The 16,549-nt window shown below is 35.9% G+C and overlaps 1 protein-coding gene across 1 annotated transcript in view; it reads left to right on the forward strand.

Annotated features, from left to right (window-relative positions):
• Positions 1-6,560, forward strand: part of ATRNL1 (attractin like 1) — a 528,296-nt gene extending 521,736 nt beyond the window's left edge. Inside the window, exon 29 of the mRNA XM_059821151.1 lies at positions 6,436-6,560. Coding sequence (XP_059677134.1) covers positions 6,436-6,560 — 125 coding nt within the window. The remainder of the gene's footprint in view (positions 1-6,435) is intronic.
• Positions 6,561-16,549: the final 9,989 nt, after the last annotated feature.

Here is a 16,549-nt window from a genome sequence, read left to right on the forward strand (position 1 = left end):
AGGGGATACCTTACTGCTCTCTACAACTACCTGAAAGGAGGATGTAGCAAGGTGGGTGTCAGTCTCTTCTCCCAGGTAACAAGAGAGGAAATGGCCTCAAGTTGCGCCAGGGGAGGTTTAGACTGGATATTGGGAAAAATTTCTTCACTGAAAGGGTTGTCAGACACTGGAACAGGCTGCCCAGGGAGGTGGTGGAATCACCATCCCTGGAGGTATTTAAAGGACGTGTAGACGTGGTGCTTAGGGACATGGTTTAGTGATGGACTTGGTAGTGTTAGGTTAATGGTTGGAGTCAATGATCTTAAGGGTCTTTTCCAACCTAAATGATTCTATGATTCTTCTGTTCCAGGAGGGCTTGAGTTGAGAAAAGTGGCAGGGAGAAAAAAGCTGCAGTTAATCAACACTATATTGCACCAATCCTAACCTACTACCATAGCGTCTCTAACACCTCGCTAGGCCCCCGTCGTCACTATGGTGTGTGTTTGTCCTGCTGAACAGACACGAGCTATCCCAAAATGCTTGGATAACTATCCCAAATTGGTGCGGATTAGCCTGGAGTAAGTGGACTCCGATCTGCCAGCTGGCCCTCAGGAAGTTCACGTGCACCATGGTCACATCGTCAATCCCTGTCTGTCCATAGCCAGAGAGACCAAACAGCCCATGCTGTCTCCTAGCCCCTGGCAGGCTGGATAGTTAAAGGCACCAGATGTTGTACAGACCTGGATTACAGACTAAACTAGAGATATCTCATGCTGAAAGGGAAGAGGAAACTGCCTGACTGTATTAAAAAAAAAAAAATCACTACCGGCCCCTTGGAGCACAAATATTTCACACAAATATGTAGGGCCATTTCCTTTTCAAAATGAGAAAAATTGGGAAAGGCTGAACATTTCGTAAAAGATCCTCTATTGTATAGTCTGCATTTCCCACAAACTGACAGCAAGTAATTTATAAGTCTGTTCTGGGAATAAGAGTTTCTTAGCCCCTTATAGATGGCTGTTATGACTAAACATCAAGGACTAAACACAAAGGAGCATGACATCTCCTTTCTACTAGTGTGTGGCTATTTAATTCCACACTATCATTATTAAGTTTATTATTGTTATGGTTTAGGCTCAGTCTCATATTTTACTTATTTAATTAAGTTATATGCATAAGAAAAGGAAAACGTACCTCCTGGAGTCTTGGCTGTCTTCCCATCTAGCAAAAGTTATCACTGAAAAAAAATGATGTGGTTACTTGCCCAAAGTAATTTCCTAGTTAGTTTAGTTTGTTAAATATATCTTTCTCTTAGTAAGAGTGGTGTCAACTTAAAATACACATGCATGCACCAAACAGAAAAAGAAGCCCATAGAAAGACTTTGTGATTTTGAGGTGCTGTCAGCTTGTCCTTTTTAAAAATTCTAATTCAAATAAAAAAAAAAAAATCTGTATGACAGGTCATGAAGATACTTACTCTTCTTGGCAGTTGCTTATGATTGTTTTCCTCTGTGACTAAGTCTGTGATGTCTGGATATTGTCTAGGCACACCTACCAGATCAGGACCCTCAGATACACATGAAGGATTTGACTATTTTCTGACTTTGAAATGAACTTAGCTCTATTGTGAGATACAGTGGTTCTTCTGGCCATGTACAGTCTTGAACTTCAGATGACTCTTAAGTTTTCTCCCTGGAAAGTAGGCACTTGAGTATCAGGTTTGTACGTGGTTAGGAGAGGGTTTTGTGGATTGTTCCTTTGAATCCCGAATTTTGTTCTGGTTCTATTTTATGTGCCTTTTGGATATCTCCAGACATGACTTGATCTATATATAGCACAGGAGTGTGTAGCACAGACAACATTCTGGCCTTTTCAGTCATGAAAATCAATCATGAGTTAGTCCATTTGAAAAAAGACAACTGGAGAATTTTACCAAACAACTAAACTGAATAAGAATATTCCTAGCACAATGTCTCATAGAAAGTGAGAGAATTTTTTCAGTGGCTACTCAGAAACACTTGCCTAGTAACAACCTTCTTGAAAGTTAGGTTCCTCCACCATTATAGCCACTATAGCTACCGTACATATTTCCTATGAAGAATAATGTATGTGGTCCTGGTATGCATCCACAAAGTTTATGGTAAATGCGATCTCTTTCATCAAATTAAGAAATAGATTATAAAAACCCTGCATTTTTTACAAGGTGGTTTTGTATATAAATGAAATTTAAACACACATAATATAAATTGAGTATCTACAAAAAAGTTCTTTATAGACTTAAAATAACGATAAATGGCAGAACTCATAAAAATTCCCCACATAATAACTGGTGGTTTTATTGATGAGCATGAAATTGTCTTCACTGGCTTCACTGTGTGCTATGGTCATCTTCATGAGACACTAGAGGCTGTAATTCTCATCACTTACTCAGTGTGTCTTCAAACTGCTTAGATCCATTTGTACAGCTATTTATGGGCATTGCATCTTCTACTGTGGAAAGACTTCAAATAACAGATCCTTTATGATAAAAGGATTCTGTCCACTCTTAGGTGAGCATGTACAGTAACAAGTCTTGAAAGAATCAACAAATGGAAGTGACAGAAAGAGTGCTGGGTGCTGAAGGGTGAAGCTATTACTTTAATAGTATAGCATTCACCTAGTCTTTTCTGTTTAAGTCTCTGTTTGGCAGCTGTCATTTTATTTTCATTGCTTAAGCAATGACTATAATTTTGGTTAAAATATCAAACAAATACAATTGATCTACCTGCGTTGCAGTTATTTTATTGTCTTCAGCTTTCTGAATGTTCTGATTCTGTGTAACAATGAAAATGTGTAGAATGTAATCAAATTAAGAAATCTATCCAAATGTTATCTCTGAATAATACATATTTAAATTGAAAAAACATTTCCAGTTACCTGCCTAACCATGAATCTGAGGTCATTCTTTGTTTCCTTACTTTTAACAAAGGGGATAGTAAGAACTCAATGCATTTCTCATTAAAATGAACAATGGAGGAGGAATAAAGGTTTTAAATATGCACGCCAGCATGTAAGACTAACTTTTTCAATGTTAGGGGTTTTTTCTACTTTGAGAGATAGTGTAGCCTTATATCAGTGCAAATGTAGCTGTATACAATCAGAGGAAAAACGTTTAAACATCCCAGCATGGGTATTTCCATTTAAATCTGATTACAGTGAAATAAAACTGTAGCTATTAAAGGTTTAGAAGAACTACAAATACAAGCAGTAAAAGAAGACAGTTAGTAAATGAGGTAGTAAAACATTTCAGCAGGGCAAACAGTTTATAGCACTCAGCCTTCCTGTAGCAGACTGTGCTATTCACTACAGACCCGTGCACTGTTCCCTGAACTGCACTTAAACCTGCAATTAACCTTTCACGCCTAATGAAGCTGTTTTGCTGCAAAATTAAAATATATAGTACTGCCTGTTTTTACAGAGACTGGGAGGAGAGCATTTCAAAATGAATGACTTTTTCAGATGCTTTTGTTCAAATGTAGAATTAAAGTGCTGTTTGTATATAAATTGGGAATGCACTTTTCAAGGCTATCTCATTTGATGTGCTATATTTTACTCCTGTACTTATTAATTGTTTTGCATAATTGTAGAAAAAAAATGACAAAAAATTCACACACCAGTAATTCTATGATTAGACACTTACTTCCTGAGAATAAACTATTACCATTTAACTTCCATTAGGAAAGACAATAGTTCTGCTAAATATAACCAAGTTCATATTGCTTTCTCTGGTATTCTTCTCATTGTGGATGCAATTATCTCTTACAAAAATATACTTTCCACTTATGTATTTGACAGTTCACTTCTTAATGATCTTTCCATACATATCCTTAAAACGAGCTAGAGATTGTTTTAGCTGCATAGAACTAGGTCAGGTTATGTCTGTAACATTTAGTAGAAAAACAAACTAAACTTAAAAATAGGTCCAGTCCTGCAGTTAGGCCTGAATTTCCAGAAATTAGACTATTAGAGGTGACCCATTGGTTCTCCATGTGGGACGCTTACTGATTCCACTGTTCCTTTCTGCCACCTTACTCCAGAGTCGGAAGCAACCAGAGACCAGGTACTGGTTTGGAAAATACCCGTTTGGATGGTAGGTAGGATATTTAAATGGGAAGATATTTAATTCAGGGAAGACGGGTAAATGAAATAACTTATAAACTGAGGTAACAGATACAGAACGCTATATAATTTACAGTTCCAACTTTAATGACTATAAATGTATTCACATTTGTTGTTTAGATACAAAACCTGTAAAATAAAGGGAGTGTTTTGTTGGGGGGGGTTAATGAATATTTAAGCCACAGCATTTTTATCAAATCTCCTGTTGTATTTTGATGTAAATTCTGCTTGCTTGCAGTGTCTGTGCATCAGCTTGACTTGGTAAATGAAATTCTTTTAGACTGCCAGTCTGAAATAATGAATTGTCTCCCCAGTTAATTGTATTGCTTTGATAACAAGGAACTATGCTGGGCATAGAGAGCATAATAAATGAATTTCATCAGATGATTTGTGTGATGTTTTGAAAAATTATCTTCTAGAGTGACCCTATTTTAATGGAACTCTAACAGCATGCCAGTGTATCCTGGTATACAGCATTAGATTTGAAGGAAATAGTTGTTCCTTTTTGTTAATTGTTACGTAAAGTGAGGTTAGCATCATATATCCAAGTATATTTTAAAACATCTCATAAAAGATGGAAAACCTGTTTTCCTAATAATATTAATTCCATTTAGCATACTCCCTAAGCCCAGCTGTTAAAGACAGAATCACAAGTAAGCAACCATCAAAATGTTATTTAGGTTTTATTCCTAAATTTCCTAATACCAGATACTGCTGATACTTTAAAGGTGCTTCAAAGATTTCAAAAATTTAATTTATCAAAGTCCAATTTAAGGCATCACTAACTCATGCCAGGAAATATATGTGTATGTGAGAAAAACAACTTAATTAATCTTGGCTCTTACATATCCTGAAATGTAGCAATGATAATTGTACTTAGCGTTTTACAGTATAGTGCTGTGCATTTTCAAAAAGCTGTATGCACATTAATTAATTCTTGCAACATTTTTGTGAAGTAAGAAAGGTGGTGATACTGTGTGCAACAGCATAGATTTTTTCAGAATACTGGAAACCTGAACTGAATCTGATGGTTTATCATACACTAAGAAAGAAGCCTGTAGAAACACATGTAAGTGGAAAGTATATTTTGCACAGTTTCTTAGTAGATGAATGTTGTAATGAGGGAATGCATGAAAAATATTGCCAAAATCGGATCCTGTAATAGATAAACTGAGTTTCATATTGGCCTGAGTTAAAAAACAGAGACTGCCTGTTAAACATGGTGAAAAGTATTTTCAAAGGTTTCCTTGTGGAGTTTTACTGTTATTGGTTAGCGATTGAGATTTATTGGGCAGTATGGAGAACCAGCACCATCTTTGCCTACGTTACGCGTATATATAGATTTGCTCTTGCAGATACGAGTGGCATGGGTTTATTGCAGCCATGGTGCAGTAGAACATATGAATGATGTGAATACTCCCAATTCATTTCATTGCAATATCGCCTGTGTGAATTTAAAAATTCAGAACTACCATGTATTAAGTGTGTTGTCAATCACAGCATTTTGGTAGAAGTCAGTAATTTCTAGAAAGTATGCAGTAACAAGCAAATGGAAGAGTAACTTCTTAAACTACTCATTTCTTAAGCATGCCTGTCCGTGCCCTCTGTAAAACCCTGTTAAGATTATAACAGGTCATGAAATATCAACAACTTAACCAGAATTTGAAAAATAAGAGATTTCGTGAGTTGACAACGTTTAGAATTTATACAGGCCAACACCATCATGGCTCACTGTCTATTCACAAATCCATGCATTCTGGAAAGATATTTTCATGTCTTTTTGTTCATGGTAAATACTAACCTCTGAATATTTCCAAATTGGGAAAGCATATATATTGCAAAGGGAAATATTCAAGGGTACAGTTTTGTCTTAACTGTGGTCTTCATTTCTCTTTTATTTTCTGATTTGATAGTTTCAGCCATTTCTAAATGCAATGCACAAACATTTAATAAGAGAAAATCCATGTCAGAGAGTTGCTGGTCCACATAACCAAGAAAACGGTGATAAAGGGAGGTGATGCTAAGATCACACAACAAATCAATAAGAGACTTAAATGGAACTCAGTTCTCCTGATTTCCAGTCTAGTGTCTTAACTGCACTTTGTTTCTTCCTCCATTTCTTCACTGTTACCAGGTAGCATTTTAGAAAGTGAGAACTTGTTATCTAAGTCTGAAATAAAAATGATCACTTCTGGGAAAGTACAAAAACTTGGCATGAAAGGAACCATCGCAGTGCTCTGGAACTCTTCTCAGGAAAGCTAGGCATTAAATTTTGTTTTTCCTTTATTTATCTTACAGGTCTTGCAATTGCAAGTGCACTGATAGACATTTCACAACAGAAGCCTGCGGACTGTAAAGATAAGAGTTCAGGAGTCAGAAATCGAAAACATCATCTTTCAACACGTCAAGGAACTTGTGTCTGAGATTCAAAAACTACAATTGTATATTCTGTAATGTTTTCTTTTTAAATGGCTTCCATTGAAAGCTATACTACAGCCTCAGTTTTTATGGAGGCAAATCTATGAAAGAACATATGAGGTACTGTGCTCTGTTATAGTCACACAACCTACTACACCCCAAAGCAGAACAAACTTACGGAAGGTATGAGTATGTTTGATGAGCTTTAATAAAAAGAGTGGATTCTGATATCAACAAAATATGAAATAAAGTACCTAGTATTCTTAATCCTGAACATATCAGAGCAGGGAAAATCCTTGAACAGAACTAGGAAAAACTGTACATTGTTTTCTAATGTAGAAGGAAATTGTACAATTGAAAATTAAGCAAAGTCCAGGAAACTAAAGGACATTTTTATATAGCTTAATGTAACAATGAGAATTGTACAGTTCTTTCCTTATAATCAGCGTTAAGATTTCTTTCCAGCAAGAGGATCATTTAGATTTGGGTGTTCTTTTATCATTGCCCAAAATAGGTAGGCAGCTTTTGAATTTAGCATAGGTGATCTGAGAACACTATAATTAATATTTGAAAGATAATTCCATAAAAAAACTTGATTTGAGCATTTCATGATTATTTTTCTTTACCTTGCAAAAGCCTCAGAAACATAATCTGGGCTGCAGCAGAGTGATGGGTGGACTTTCATGTTTTTGTTCCTAGGAGTGTATTCCAAAATCTGAATGATATGTTTTACAGAGTGCATGTGCGTCCTCCATGCCAGCTAACTGATTAGCAAAATTAATTGAGCATAGACAAGCTTCTTCTGCAATCAAGTTTGCTGTTTTTTTCCAAGACAGTCTCCAAGATTGCAAACCTAAGGAGTGTTTAACTTGCTGTTACTCTACCTGCTCCCATTTCAATATTGAAATTTGCTGGTATCTATATATTGTCCTGACCTCCAAGCAGAAGAAATGAATCCCAGTCAGCACTTTGACCCTTGTTTTTATAATAAAGAGTGGATGGTTTTTGTTCTTCCAGCTGCAGAAGTTAATCTCATCCTCACTTTCACACCAGTTAAGGAATTACCCTGCGTAACAAAAATTAAATAAGTAGCTATTCAGAAAACCAAGTTACTTCCAAAAGTGGTTCTGAAATCCAACATCCACTATGGAACATCACACAATCAGTACTCAGCAACAAAAAGCAGATGAAAGAGTTTCCTTTCTATAGGACATTAGTCTTTTGAGGGCTTGGTCACCACAACAGGTAACCTAGCAAACAGCTTTAATGGCCCTCAATCTTTTTATTTACTCAAAATTCATGAATATACAAAAGAGTAAGAGAATGCTAAGGGGTAGGTAGCAGACGTGTCATGTTCTCATTTACACATTACATGTTGACAGCAGTATAATATGAAACCAGTAATTTTGTATGAGCTTGTTGAAAGTACAGTTTCTCAACTCCAAATTTGCCACCATACTGGTAGAGGAGAGTGATACAGAGGTATAAATGCCTCATTAAATGATAGACTTTTGGTAAATATGAAAGATATAAAAAGATAATTGATGTTTACTACTATATCTGTATTTTTCATGTTCTTTTTATTTCGGGAAGATGATGACATTTTACTGTTTATAGTTGACTACATAGTTACTTGCATGCCATGGTGGTGCAGTAGCGGTAATAAAGCCCTGGTGTGAGTTGTGTTTATTTCGTAATGCCATTCATACATAGAAGTACTCAGCTTAATTTGGATGAGGACTAAATGTAAAAATAACTATAAAAAGGAACGATTGTACAGTATGTAGTTATATCTTATACAGGAATATTAGGTTGCGTCTAACCATGACTGCTCTATTGTTTTGATAAATTATGCACTTATGAATTATGGTATAATTATTTCTTATGCTGGCATGATTGTTTCAGTATTTTCATACCTTAAAATAAGATTATTATCCTAAAATAATACCATCACAGTCTTGTGAATTTTATTGCCTATTCTGACCTCAGTCTCTTATACCTTAAAACTTTAAAAATTCATTTTTAAAGCTTCTGTTGGGAACTTTCAATCAGTGCTACTTAGCATAGTGAAAAAAATGGTCTTTTGAAAACAACCCTTTCTGTCAGTTTTAAAGTTGATCTGTTCAAATGAATATAAACCAATGGAGCTGGTTTATATGATGCATACACTTACGAAAAGGAAGGAACCACTTGGTTGGAATCTATTCCAAACTCTGTGTTATCCTCAACCTAAACATTTTACATAAGAAATATACAGTGTCTGTTTTGTGAATGTACTGGAAACCCCGTACACAGAAAGATCACGTAGTCTTGTAGAGCAGTTTTGACTATACTCACTCATAAATGCTTACATTCCTCCATATCTCAACCAGACTTTGACAATTACTTGAAAAGCAGGTATGAGTTTTAAAGGGATTAAAATATTTTATTGAACACTGAAGATGGGCAAATAGCTATCAGCCATTTTATTGTGTTAACAGTTAAAAATGTTATTTTAATTGTATAAGAAAAGCATGTTTGTCATGGGATCATTCAGCATTTTCATTCACTCAGAATGTTTTTTCTTAAAGTATCTTTCTTCTCCCAGGGTCCCTGATTGCATGCAAATTAGTAAAGACATATAATAATAAAATAAATAAATAAAAATACTTACATAATGGCCACATTTAGATACCAGAATTTTGCCAACACATCTCAAACCAAAGCTGCAAAGTAACTGTTGCAGCTTTCTATTTTAAAGGTATAAAAATAGCATAATATGTCTGATAACTACATTTTGCTAGTTGTTGGCAAGTGCAAACTTTTTCATAATGACCAGTGTACATCAGGTGAGATGTTTTGTCAACTGTCACGTTATGATTGCTTCATGAAAAAGCCAATTTTTTTTAAAACTCTGTTCTCCAGTTTAACTTTTGAACTCTCTCATGGAGTCAGAAAATGTTGAATGGCCTGTTTGACCCCTGATGTGATTTATGTTGTATGAAAAATAAACAGCTAAGTGCTGTTCTGGAAAGCCCCAGTGAAGTTCTGATTGTCAGGATTCCACCTCCACCCCCTCAGTCCATGGATTCTGCTGAGGGAAGTTCAGCAGCTGTGAATTACTGTTGAAAATATGAGATAGACTGCCCATGGTAGCATGGGTTCACCAGTCCTTCAGTTCCTCTCCGTACTTGTATGTTTATATAAAGTCCTACTTAAATCAAATTTGTGCACATATAAATAACATTTTAGAATACTTGCTTCCATTCATTACATTCCTATGAAATGTAATGAAGTGCTAGTTTTCCTATACAAAAAAATGGTTATCTGTATGTTGCTACTATTAAAATTATATCTAAAAAAAAGGCCAAATTCTAGATATGTTAACGCATGAAGGTACCATTAATTAGGAACATTCAGATTCAACTGATTTGAAAATTTTCATAGCTGACTGCTGTCTTTATAGTTAGAGTCCCCTCTCATCTTCCCAAATCAAAAACATTTGGACAAGTTCAGATTGGGACGTGGAATTTGTTATGTGTAAAATCTGCAGCAATGATTATTTTCTAAATAATCTAATGTAGAGAGCTGGAATCCTGATGGTAAGAATTTTAGTTTGGGATCACTTTAACAGATGATCAGTCTTTATGCATAATAACTTTCATAGTATTCATCTAAATTATAAAATCATTATGTATTTAATTTCATTACCAGTTTTTTAAAAAGCATCTGAGAGGTTTCTTGACAATAAAGGAAAAGTCTCTGTTAAAGGTAATTAACAATCCCTCTCTTTTTTTAAGCAAAGTTGTCCTATCCAGAATGCTTGACATTACTGGGGAAAATTAAATAAATTAACTCTATTTTTTCAGTCTCTAAGGTACGGCATTACCTGAAAAGCTGTAGTTTACTGATACTTATTTCAGATCATCTCTTGAGTAAAGTATGGACTACCTAAGGCTATTTTAGGTGCTTGTAGCAAATGATAGCAAAACTACTGTTGTCTACAGGCGGCCAGAACTTCCCATATTGTCTTCAACTGTACTTGCTTGCTAAATACTGACAAAGAAGAACAAAGCTGGCAAAAGCAGGCCTTGCAGAACCTCGGCTTACATAATGCAGGGCCATGTGTTGTTTCAACTTTTCCTTATTTAATGATATTTCACTTTCAAAATGAAGGACTTATATTTCTATATGACTGCATATATGGCCACATGTGGCCATTTCTATGGCTACAGGTATTTCTTATGTAAAAAATCATCATCTTGTATATTTAGTTGAAATTCTAGTGACCCTCTGAAATTTATTGTGAAGCTGAAAGGGGTCTATTACTACCCCAGGCTTTCTGAAGCTGATACTTCCCTGGTCATGTAAGTTGAAGCTGAGTCACGTTTTGGTAAAAAACATCTCTTTGCACCTCTTTAGATATGTTCAAAACTTCTGTTTTCTAAGATAAGAGAGCAAGGGTGGGAATGATGAACAAAGAGAAAAAAAACACAAACCAAACAACCCTCTTCAAAACATACAGGAAGCATGCATATATATATATGGAATTATGTAATTGGTTTCACAGCTGATCTAAATCAGAACATTTTCTCAATTTCCTCACATCCTCTCACATCTTATATTGAATAGTATGAAGACTTTAACTGAATCAGTGACTATTTGTGTGTATACTAATGGTCATGTCTATAGAAATAAAACCTTAAATGTATTTAGCCTTCTGAGTGAGGATATAGAAGTCTGTTTGAAATACTGTCCAGAGAATGTTATTTCAGGGGCTTATCAGTTGGCTATCAGTATTTTCAGCCAGTCTGAGACTGAGTGCATAAAGTGAGGCAAGTGCCTTCCATTCTTTTATATCCTCTATTTTTTAGTACATTTTCCTGTAATAGTTTTTACATGCTAAGGTCAGAGTTAATAATACAAAAAGCTTATATGAATTTGGAGTTTGAGAGAATTGTTATTCATTTAACAATAACTGTTTACCTGTCTGTGTTATCCAAACAATGCTTAGCTCTGTTCTTTTCCAATTTTAGCAAACGCTTTTTTCCAAAAGACCTTTTATTAGACAAGAAGCATGAAAAGAATAAGATGGAGCTCTTCAATACACTTCGAGACCTAGAAGATATCTTATTCTTCTCAAAGTCTGAGTATTTTTAACATTCCTTTCCAGGTCAGTATTTACCAAAAATCATTGTTACAACACGATTTTTAGTGGTTAACATAAAGGACAACTTTTTTTTTCATGTGAAGTCATAAAGCTCTTTTATGATATTCAGTTATAAAATATACCTGAGAAAAAATAAACATAGTTTTGGGACATAATGTTAGGATAACCACTATGGTTGTTCTTATGACAGAACTCTACCCAAATTGTCTGTGTCCTAAAGCTTTCTCTGAGACATGAAATCTGTTTATATTCCTGCAAGTCTCCTCTTCCCCTCTCCCCAAAGCACAAAGAGCCAAATGGTCAGATATAAAAATCTTCCTGAATGTATTAATGTAATGTAGGTAATTTTGTTTCTGCTTTTAAATAGATGGTTGGAATATGGCAAATCATTTTTCTGCTTTAAGTTAGGAATGATAAAATTAACCTTACTAATGACATGGGAATATTGAAGATTAATTAATTAATGTTTAGAGAGTACTCAGAGCTCTTTAGTGATCTAAAAATAACAGTCACTGTATGAGTGCTAAGTATATTTTAGTTAGTGAGGCATAATTAAAAAAAAACCAAACCCAAAACATTTGCTGGCAGATATTGAATAATTCATACTCTGTGGCTTTTCACACAATAGCAGTCACAGAATTTGCTGTCAGTTTCTTCTATCGAGGTCATTTTCCCAGTGTTGGTAAATCATTTTACTAATCTACTCAACTTACTGATATCTTTGATTAGTCAGGCTTCTCAGATGTCTTATTTTTTGTTATTTGTTCTTTGTTTTTCTTCTTCATGTAGTAATTCTTTTTACAGTACCTTCTGCTTCATTCACAGTTGCCCAGCCCATAGGATCCCAAAGGTGCTCCACTATTTTGATGTTCATTGTAGTCTGAAAATGTCAGTGATTGTCCCATTTTAACCATGTTGACGAGTATTGGGGATAACGCATTTCCATGCCTTAATCCCTCATTTATATTAAATGGGCCAGAGATTTTACACCTTCTTCATGCTCCATCTTCTCCAAATAGTGACTATGCCTTTTCAAAAATGTTTTATGGAGTTAGAAATTCCTCCAATGTAGCTCAAAGGCCATCATATAGCATCATAAGATTTCTTAAAATGTGTAAGTCTGCATACTGATTCTGATTATAGTGTTATATCTTATCAAATATCTCATGAAAATATTTACTATTTGGTAGAAGTATTTGCCAGAATCCCCACCGGTGTTATTGAACTGTTCCTGCTTTATTTAAAAAGAAAAAAAAAAAAAAAAAAAGTAAAGCCTTCTGAGAAAGCTTTATAGATTTTAAGAAAAAGACGGGCACCACACTGGCTTTTACATTGGATTTGTGAGAACCACCTTCCATTGCTCTGAAAATTTTTCAGGTATCTGAAACCAACAGAATTACTCTGTACAGCCTTTGGCTTCATTTACTTCCTCCTGCTTTTAATTATTTAATGGCAACCCTGTCAACACATGGTATCAAGCTCTTCCCAAAGGGTTGTAATTGTTTCTTGGATCTGTTCAGAACTGAGCTCCACAAACAACTCAAGTCCATCCCTCTGTAACTTCCTTCTTTGAAAATAAAAGATTTTCATTGTTCAGCAGAAAATGATACCATTTCCTCTAGGCTTAGATTCTGCCTTCTTCTCAGGCATTACCATTCCTCCTCTGCTCCATCCTCTCCACCATGCCATTCAAATATTGTCTTTCACATTGGCTTTCTCTCTTGGCATTTTCTTTTGATTCAATCTCATCATGAAACCAATCCAGGTTCTAAAGGAATGCAGTCCTTGCCGCATGCTGATCCTGATTCCTTTCCAAATTCTTTTATCTTTCCTCTTGATAAGTACGCTGGTTTCTTCAGCAGTTCTCCTACTGTATCTCTGATCATCTTACACTTACTATCAGCATCATCTGCTCACTTCACATAGAAATCTTCCAAAGCTTCAAACCCGTCCTTAGCTGCTACTCAGTGATTCCTGAATCCCTCAGAATTTGTAAGTTTTATTTGTAGCATATATGTTTAATTTGACTCTGCCGGGACAAGGCTGTCTCCTGTATAGGCCTTTAAAGTTTTGATATCCAGCCAGTTGTTCCCATACCCCCACCCTGCATTTCAGCTTGTCTTGCACAGTATTCACTCAAAACGTTCCATGTCCTCAGTGTCCAACCTTTCCTCAAACCTCTGCAGTTTTATCTGCTTTCCCAAGACTTATTCAAGTGTTTTCTAAGATTTTATGCTTCTTTGTGAAGCAAAGGTCTTCAAATCCAAGCAATATTGCTTTAATATTTTTTTACAGGTTTTTACAGTCAGCAGAGCTTTTGGAGTCACACTTGTATCCAAGGTACTCTGTTATGTCAAGATCCAGGCAAGTCTAGCCAGAGCAGGTGTGCTAAAAGATTGCCTAATTTCTGTAGTACTGTAGATCTGGGGGTTGTTTTGTGCAATACCTGGAGGGCAATGGAGGAATGGTTGAGAGATTTAAATATTTTAAGTGAATTAATCATATTGATACATAGGTGTTCGCATCTTACCTAACGTGACTGCCATTTCATATTGTCTGCCTCCCACTGTGCCTCTCCCAGTCACATCAAAAGGAAAACACAGCTTTATGGTCTCTTCACCACGGAGCTACTGATATTACTAATGGAAGAATTTATGTTATTATTTCATTTATTTTATAAACTAATCCATTTTTCAAAAGGGGCCTTTAAAATTGTATGACTCAATGGTAGCTCAAAATTGAAGCATTCAGAACTTGCGATTTACCGTCTTTGCTTAAACTTCTGTTACAACAAACTGCCTTTATTATAAGAATTACCAACCCAAAGCTTGGTTGGCTTTTGCCTGCTTTACAAAACCTTGCTTTGATGCTTTGATGGCAAACAACACAGAATTGCAAAGGTTTCTTTATTTGTGTTCCTGTGACGGGGCAATGTGCAAGCAGCAGTTTTGCTGTCTGGAAAGATCAACTTGTTTGGTTTATAGACTCTAAAAATGAAGGCCAACAGGAAGGGCATCAGTAGCTGTACCCATACAGGTTATGATTTCAACAACAACAAAACTGGCACCACTCAACTCTAAATAAGTAAAACTTAAACCAGTAAACGACATCACATTTTGCTTTCTGATTTCTCACTTGATGGTTAGGAGTGTGATATACAGCTTAAGTTCTGTTTCACAGGAGGAGAGACAACATAAAGGGCTAATCTAACTCATATCTGCCCAGAAAGGTACATTTGTGATCACACACACATATTTATAATGTGCCTCATCTATAGAAGTGTTAGTTTGGCTCCAGGTCTGTGGTTTTGCTTGCAAATATGTATGATACCCTTCTGCATCAAGAGACCAGTGTCCTCCAGGGGCTTGAGAACTTTTCTGACTTTCCTTTCTAGTTTTACATAGACTGTAGCTAAAAGGGGGTTTTGCTTTATGAGTGGATACCATTCTTAGTTATCTAGGAGAAGAATGAGCCCTGATTGAAATCTGCAGGCTTCCAGTTAGATAGAAATTCATGGCTATGAACCGAAAAAGGATCAAGAGAAGTGGATTTAGAACAAGAAGCTTGATGTGCCACTCTTGTCCTTCAGGTGCCAGAATACTAAGGCCAGATTGTAACATTTAGCTCAAGTTCTTTAACAGATCTTAGGATCACCCTTTTGAAGAATATCAGCAAAATTTCATTGATGACAGAGGAATGGCACAGGTTAATAGGAACTGGGAGCAAGCCCAAAGCTTTCCTGTGGTGTAGGGACTCTTTTTTAAATTTATTACTATGATGTTTATCCTTTATATTTCTTGGGATCATCTGGTTATGTCAACTGCATACATAGTATACTGTATTGCATCAGGGGTTTGTATGCCAAAGATGGTAAGGATACGCCTATATAACGTAACGCAGTACAGTGCAGATCTCTCCAGCTAACTCTAGGTGAGTTCGTCTGGGTACCAGAAGGGCATAGCTGCATCAGCACTGTACTGCACCCCTGCTAATAGCTTACTGCTCTGCAGAGCTAATTAGTTCAGTGAGAGAGCACGGGATACTGGCACTAGTACAAGCCAGCTTGTTCCCACCTAGCTCAGGTAGTTCTGCACAGCGTTTAATTTTGCTGTCTAGTTTCTGAGTTAGCAACACTTGCTGGATTAGCCTTCGTGCCAAAGTGATGTAAATAACAGCCCACTTCAGAAATACACTCAGTGATATTGAGTGACATTTTTCTGCAGGATTTCTTCTATGAGCTGGTGAAGCAAAACAAATGTTAAGATATTCGTATTAGCAAGTATATTGTGCCCTTAAAGAAGTCAGTTACTCCTTCTCCTATGAAGGCTGGCACTAACTGCTGATCTGTGGAATCTGAGTCATAGCTTAAAAAACCCAACAGTCAGAAGAACTGTGTACCAAAGAACAAGCAACCAAGGAATAGCAAATATCCCTTGGATTCCTTTTGAGCCAGGTTTTATGAAAGTTTGTTGCCTTTTTGTCTGCTATTTCAAGCTGCACAGTTACTCTCTGTACCTACGTGTCTGACATTTTGTTAGGTGCTTCTGAGTAAAACACTCCAGCTCCAGAAGTATTTAAATTTGTATCAATAATGAACAGCTTTCATTCTTTCTCACTCAATGTTGGCATATGCAAAGCAAATTGTAAGCTATGATCAACATAATAAACTGAAATATCTATCTCTTCCAGTCAGCCATTACCTTGCTATTTTTTTTCCCACTTTAGATAAACAATCTACAATGTGTTTACTGAGGCTTGTACTGATATCCCTCAACGGTATAGGCGAGACTACTTTTATTCCAGCAGACACAGAGAATAAGCCCACAGTGCACAGTGCGTGCAAAC

The sequence above is a fragment of the Gavia stellata genome, chromosome 9 (assembly GCF_030936135.1).
Source record: "Gavia stellata isolate bGavSte3 chromosome 9, bGavSte3.hap2, whole genome shotgun sequence".
Classification (NCBI taxonomy): Eukaryota; Metazoa; Chordata; class Aves; order Gaviiformes; family Gaviidae; genus Gavia; species Gavia stellata.